This window comes from Oryzias melastigma, linkage group LG9 (assembly GCF_002922805.2).
Source record: "Oryzias melastigma strain HK-1 linkage group LG9, ASM292280v2, whole genome shotgun sequence".
Classification (NCBI taxonomy): Eukaryota; Metazoa; Chordata; class Actinopteri; order Beloniformes; family Adrianichthyidae; genus Oryzias; species Oryzias melastigma.
The window spans coordinates 1,774,097-1,780,693 of NC_050520.1; the positions used below are offsets into that span (position 1 = coordinate 1,774,097).

Genomic DNA, 6,597 nt, shown 5'->3' on the forward strand with positions numbered 1-6,597 from the left:
ACTCCAGGTACATTGTCTGACAGACCCTGGGTGCATATTTAGTTGAAGCCAGAAGTAAAGTCTTCTTTGGGTGACATCACACTCACTCAGTCCACTTGTCACGTACAGTCAATCCACTTTTAAAAATATTTATTAAAACTAAAACTAAATCCTTCCTGACAAATGTGAGAAGTGAAACACATTTTTTAGAGCCGGTTTATTTTGCGTGATGAGCTCACGGCTGCGGTCTCTACAAAAACCTCCGGATCTTTCTTTTGTTCGGTCTGATTGGATCAACGTCTTGTTAGCTTCTGTATCTCTGAACTTTGTCTCTACAGGTTGATAACACCTGACCTCTCTGGGTGTTTGTCAACAGAGTCATTTGATCGATTTTCTCATTTTGAGTGGAGAAAAATAAACAAAATCAAAGATTATAAAAATAAAAACTAGCATCATATAAAAAAGTCCCATTTCAAAACTGTTTTTTTTTTCCAGATTTCATTTTTTCCTCTTTGCTGCTGATAGAATTTGTTGCATCTCTTTAGTTGTTGTGATGTTCGGTCTCATCTGTGGTCAGATTTAAGCTTCTGCTGTTCCAGAATTAAAGTTGTCTCAAAGTTAAAGTCTGAACCCCCCGATTCACTTCCCAGGATCACCGTACCCTCAGGGTGAACCTTTGGCGGCGACGCTGGAGGGTTCCAGCATCAACCTCACCTGCACTGAGACCTCCTCCTTTCCTGCCGCCGACACCACCTGGAGGAAAGGCCCTCAGCAGGAGCTCATCCAACCCGGATCCAAGTACGTCCTCTCAGGGACCGGCCCCAGTTTCCAGCTGACCATCCTCAACGTCAGCAAAGACGACGAAGGCGTCTACTTCTGCCGCAGTGAGAACCCGCTCGGCGTCCGTGAGCTGGAGGTCAGCCTGACGGTGAAAGGTGAGCCGCGGTGAAGAAACCCGAGCGTGCCGATCAACCCGCAGCTCCCATCATCCTCTCTGTCCCCTCAGCGGCGAACTCGGCGTACACGGGAGCGATCATCGGCGTCTTCATAGCCGTGCTGATCCTGGGCTCGGTTGGCATCGTGGCAAAGATGGTTTACTTTAACCGACACCGGTTCTGCCTGGGTACGTCGGTCACTCCACCACAGCTTCTCTGTCTGAAGCCGCTCTCGGACTCACTCCGTTCTCTGGTTGTCTTACAGATGGAGGCTTCACGTGAGTTCATCTAAAACTGTTTCATGTCTGAACCCAGCCTGACCTGCATGTTACAGGTCAAAGAAAAAACGATGCTGGATGGAACTGAGATTCTACAAACATATGAGTGAAGAACAGAAGCTCCAGTTTGATCACATGTTAAAAAACAAATCTACAAAATATGTATGAAATCCAAGAATAGTTTTATAATCTGTAATAGAACACAAAACTAAATGTGAAGAAAGAAAAAAAAGACTGAAACTTAAACCTACGACAGTATTATGGCCACAATAAAAAAAAGAGTTTACGAAATAAAGTCCTTAAATTATGAGAAAAAAAGTTGTAATTTTATCAGAATATAGTCATAAAATTATAAGAAAAACATGTAAATTAACATGAATCAGCTTGTAAAAATTAAGAGAATAAAGTCGTTACTTTACAAAAAACAAAGTTGTAAATTTAAAAGAAGTAAGTCTATATATTACAACAATAAAATCGTAAAATTATGATAAAACAGTAGTAAGTTTTAATTAACTTAAATTTCATATTTGACCTATTGTTACAGTTTTATGAGAATAAAGTCCTAAAATTTTGAGAAAAATTTGTACATTTACACGAATCAACTTGTAAAAATTAGAAAAATAAAGTCGTTATTTTACAAAACAAAATCGTAAATGTATGAGAACAAAGTCATAATTTTATGAGAATAAAGTCGTAAAATTATTGTAAGAAATCTTTATATTACTATAATAAAATCGTAAAATTATGAGGAAAAAGTAGTAATTTTATAATGATAACCTCGCACATTTTTGAGGAAATAAATGTGTAATTTTACCAGAATAATGAGAAGAAAGTCGTGATTTTGAGAAAAATTTGTAAATTTACACGAATCAACTTGTAAAAATTAGAAGAATAAAGTCATTATTTTACAAAACAAAGTCGTAAATTTATGAGAACAAAGTCGACATATTACAACAATAAAGTAGTGAAATTATGAGAATAAAGTCGTAAAATTATGGTAAGAAGTCTTTATATTACCATAATAAAGTTGTAAAATTATTAGAAAAAGTTGTAATTTTATGATATTAAACTCGTACATTTTTGAGAAAAAGAAAACGTGTAATTTAAGAAGAATAAACACGCAGAATAATGAGAAGAAAGTCGTAATTTTACGAGAATAAACTCATATTTTGAAAAGAAAACATGTAATTTTTATTAGAATAAACTCATAGAATAATAAGAAAGTAGTAACTTTACAAAAATAAAAACATAGAGTAATGAGAAGAAAGTAGTCATTTTCCGAAAATAAAGTTGTAAAATTATAAGAAAAAGTTGTAACTTTGCGAGAATAAAATCTGAAAAATAAGAGTGAAAAATGAGTAAAATATGAGTAAAGAGTCAGTTTTCAATTAGTCAATATTTTTTACAATGAATGAGTTAAAATGAGAATTTATGAGATTAAAGTCTTAAATTTATGAAGGAATTATCTGTTTACTAAACAAAAAACAAAAAAAGGTCTAACATTACGTTTCATTATCAGAGACGTAGAGCGACTGTATTTGGTTCCTTCAGGATTGGTTTCACAAATACGGAATCCAAATTCTTCTAGTGAGTCAACATTGTTTTATTGTGTGGAGAGAAAAGAATCTACAGGAAACTGGACCTCTTCAGATTCTTCACCCACAAGGATTTCCGGCGGCAGAACTTTTTATGTTGTCAACAGTATAGTTGCACGGGTCCAAAGGCATTATGGGACATGGGTTCCTGTGATACATATATATATATATATATATAACATAAATGGCCTTGATAGATTTAGTCAGCTTGTAATGTATATGGAGGCTTACACTACCAACTGTAGCTGCTAAAAAGCATGACTTTTTCCTTGTTAAATTAGGACTTCTTTCTCATTAATTTATGACTTTAAAGTTTTTTTTAAATATAATTTTACAATGTTAGTCCTGTAGATTTATATATTCTTTCCATGGTGACCCTAATACTCCATCATATAAACCTGAAAGTGCTGAATGATTCCATTTTTATAAACAAAATTTAGAAAATATAATTAATATCACAACATAATTTAGAAATATCACTAAGATGTTTAAGTATGATGCAACGATATTTAAGTTAACATAATGAATTGATTTTATTTTTTGTTGTTTTCTTATTCTTGTTTGTTGTTTCCTCGCCGATTGTTTAATCTCGTCCCCTGCAATTCACTTTGAATCTGTTTTTATTCCTTTTTTAATTTAATTTGGTTTAGAAATTTAAAACTAGTCAAAAAAGTATTAAAGCTGCTCAGAAATGTTAACTTTGAGTTCAGTTTTATCTGATCTTCTGTAGACAGTTTATGTTTTAGTAAAAAAACCTTTGAATTCCAAAGGAAAAAATAGTGAATAAGTTACATTCAGCAATTTTTTGTTACAAAAATACAGCTCGAGTCTTAATGTTTAAAATTTCAGTTATTTGAGTACACTTTTAGTTTAAAAAATGATCAAATCCAAGTGTCTGCATCGAATCTCTTCGGTTCACGTCCGTCCGGTCGGGAGCGGTCTCTGTATCTTCTGACCTCAGGCTCAAACTGCTGCTGACTCCTTTGTGGAGAGTTTCTCAGAAAACCTCCAAACTTTCATCTACTCCCACAGTCGTGTCCAGATATGAACACAGAAACAAGCAGGCTTCATTTTAAAACTGCACTAATTGTTGCTGTGAACTGCAGGTGTTTCAGTCAGAGATTTTTGCTTTTGATCTCAATTTCCTGACGAACATTGAACCTAACCCGATTTCAGGACACGGTTCTGTCATTTCGAGTGTTGTAGGTCTACTTTTAGGCTTCCTTTGTTGACATCCATGCAGCTCATTTGCATTTTTATTGACCACACTTTGGTCAGAGAATCGCTGCTGGGTTGGTTGCTATGGGCAACCAGCCATCAACAGTGTTTATGAGCCACAAACCCCGCGGCGCTCAATGAAACCAGTGTAGCTCAGTGCAAAGCAAGCTTTTAATGTTGATGTTTTAGTAGTTTATTACGAATAGTAACAACAGGTCAAATATAAAATTTAAGTTAATTAAAGCGCTTGCTAATAATAAAAATAAAATAAAATGTAAGTAAGTTCAGTTTAAGATGTTTGAACAAGTTATTTCTTAGGTTATAATGTAAAACAATTGAATAAAACTTTATTGATCCCACAGCTCCTTAAGAAACAGCATAAAAATTCCCTTAAAAAAGGATGAGATGATTTAAATATTCCCCTCAAAAGTTGGACTTTTAAAAAGATTTATTGCAAACCCATAGATATGAAATTTGAATCATCATTCGGTTTGACTCTGTGCACTGAAACTAACTCTCTGCAGACAAATGGAAGAGAACGGGGGCGAAGTTCTGAGTCTGGTGGACTCGGACGACGAGCAGTTCTTCCAGGACGCTGTTCCACAGCTGCCACCGATCAGCAACGATCACCACACAACGCTGGTTCAGATACATCGTATTCCATCCAGTACGGCCTCAATACTGCAGCCTTCGATCCTCATTCACGGTTAAAAAGAAAATAACCTCTTTTTTCTTCGCTTTCTTCAGCCGAACAGGACGATGTAGAAAAGAACGACGCGAAAACACAGCCGCCGGAAGACACGGAGGAGAACACAGAAGAGGTGGAGGATCTTGTAGTATTTTAGTTTTGGGTTTTTTGGTTTTTTTTAGACGTTTTTCTCCCAATAAGAATGTGAAGTGGGTCGATGGAAAACAAACTCTTATAATTTGTTACCTTTTTTTTCTTTTTTTAACCACCATTTTGCTTTTTTATGATTTGTTTGTACAGCTTTTTAAATGTGTGAGTCGCACAATAAAATGTATACCTGTGGAAACGATCAAAAAAAGCTCTTTTATTGGGGTGTGTTTTGTACCTTTGTGTATTGTTGGGTTTCCACTGAAAATTAAAAATCAACAAAAATCATCTGAGCGTGCTTAAATTTATTCATACTTTTTAAAAATATAGCAAATGGGATCACACCCACAGCATGATGCTACCGCCGCCGTGCTTTACAAAGGGGATTTTGTATTTCACTTTTTCTTTTAAAAAAATGTGTTTCTTGTGACCACAAACTTTATTTTATAGAGTGGAGTTGAGACTTTCTTCTCTCAAATGTACAGAAAACTCATAAAAACAGAGTCCTGACGTTATCTTGAGTTAATCCTGTTTCAGCTTCAACAGTTCAACGTTCTTCTCGTCTCGTTTTTGTTGTGCGTTGAGCTCGAGGCCTGATTGTTCTGATAAGATATGTTCTTCTGTGAACAAGCCCTAAGGTGTGTCTTGAGGAGTGCCTCCCTTTGACTTTAGCCTCTAATACAAAAGACACGATCAAGTTGAATTACGTCATTTTTTTTTTTTTTGTTGAAGCTAACTTAAGAAAAATCCTTACAGCAGACTTTTATAGAGTCAGAAGATAGTTTCCAAATGACAATAGACACTCAGAAATATGATTTTTATTTGCATCAGCTGTTTACTCATTCTAAAAAAATGTCTTGACTTCAGACTGAAATGAAAACTAACTTAAAACTGTCCTAAAATAAATAAAAATGTCTTTCATTATTTTAGCTTTAGCTCAAATTTGTCACTTCCTGTTTGACAAATAACTCATAAAATTATGAAAATGAGTCATTTTTTCTTTGTGACTTTATTTCCATTCCCCCAGACGAGCGCGGCGACCTCGTCTGTCCCGCGGCTGCAGATTTACTGATGGTTTGGGATCACCGTCCTGTTCCATGACCTGATTTCTGCCAAGATTTAGCTGTAGGACAGATGGCCTCCAGAACAGTCTAGGAAAGACCGTTGAGAAGCAGCCATACTTGTTCTTTGAGGTTGAGGAAATACTTTCATTTTTACCTCATTTTTAATTATCTTTGATATGAAAAACACGACAAGAATTATGTTTATATATGTCAGGAAATAACTGGAAGAACAACATTCTTGACTTGGTCTTTTCAAAATAAAAGAACCTCCTTTAAAGTGAGTTAACACACTTACTTTATTTTTTTAACTCAAGCCTTTTTTGTGGGACTTTTTTTAAAAGCTCCACATCATTTGAATTATTTACTGTGACGTTAAAAAGCTGTCCTGGATGTGTTGGAAAAAGGAGCTGAACTGAATAATTCATGCTCTGTACATGAAGGCAGCTCTTATAGATGCAGCAGACGTTGAAGATTAAAATGTAAGCCCATGATTGCATCAAATCCATCCCGACGGCGCCGTAGGAATTCACACAAAAAGGGTTCAGAGACCTTTTGATAGACTAATTTGTTAATATTAGTATAACATAATATTTAAAACGTTTTATTTTTTTAATGTTTAAAAATATAATATTGTAATGTGTTCAAATGTGTATTTGCTATTTGAAATAATTAAAACTTTTGATCGTTTTCTAA

The 6,597-nt window shown here is 34.9% G+C and overlaps 1 protein-coding gene across 2 annotated transcripts in view; it reads left to right on the forward strand.

The window, feature by feature from the left end:
• vsig10 (V-set and immunoglobulin domain containing 10) overlaps nt 1-5,128 on the forward strand; it is a 15,157-nt gene extending 10,029 nt beyond the window's left edge. For both annotated transcript variants that reach the window (XM_036213734.1, XM_024275643.2), the window contains 5 exons: nt 630-914; nt 986-1,102; nt 1,180-1,192; nt 4,530-4,672; nt 4,753-5,128. In XM_036213734.1, the coding sequence (XP_036069627.1) occupies nt 630-914; nt 986-1,102; nt 1,180-1,192; nt 4,530-4,672; nt 4,753-4,850 (656 nt within the window). In that variant the 3' untranslated portion in view covers nt 4,851-5,128. The remainder of the gene's footprint in view (nt 1-629; nt 915-985; nt 1,103-1,179; nt 1,193-4,529; nt 4,673-4,752) is intronic.
• Nucleotides 5,129-6,597: the final 1,469 nt, after the last annotated feature.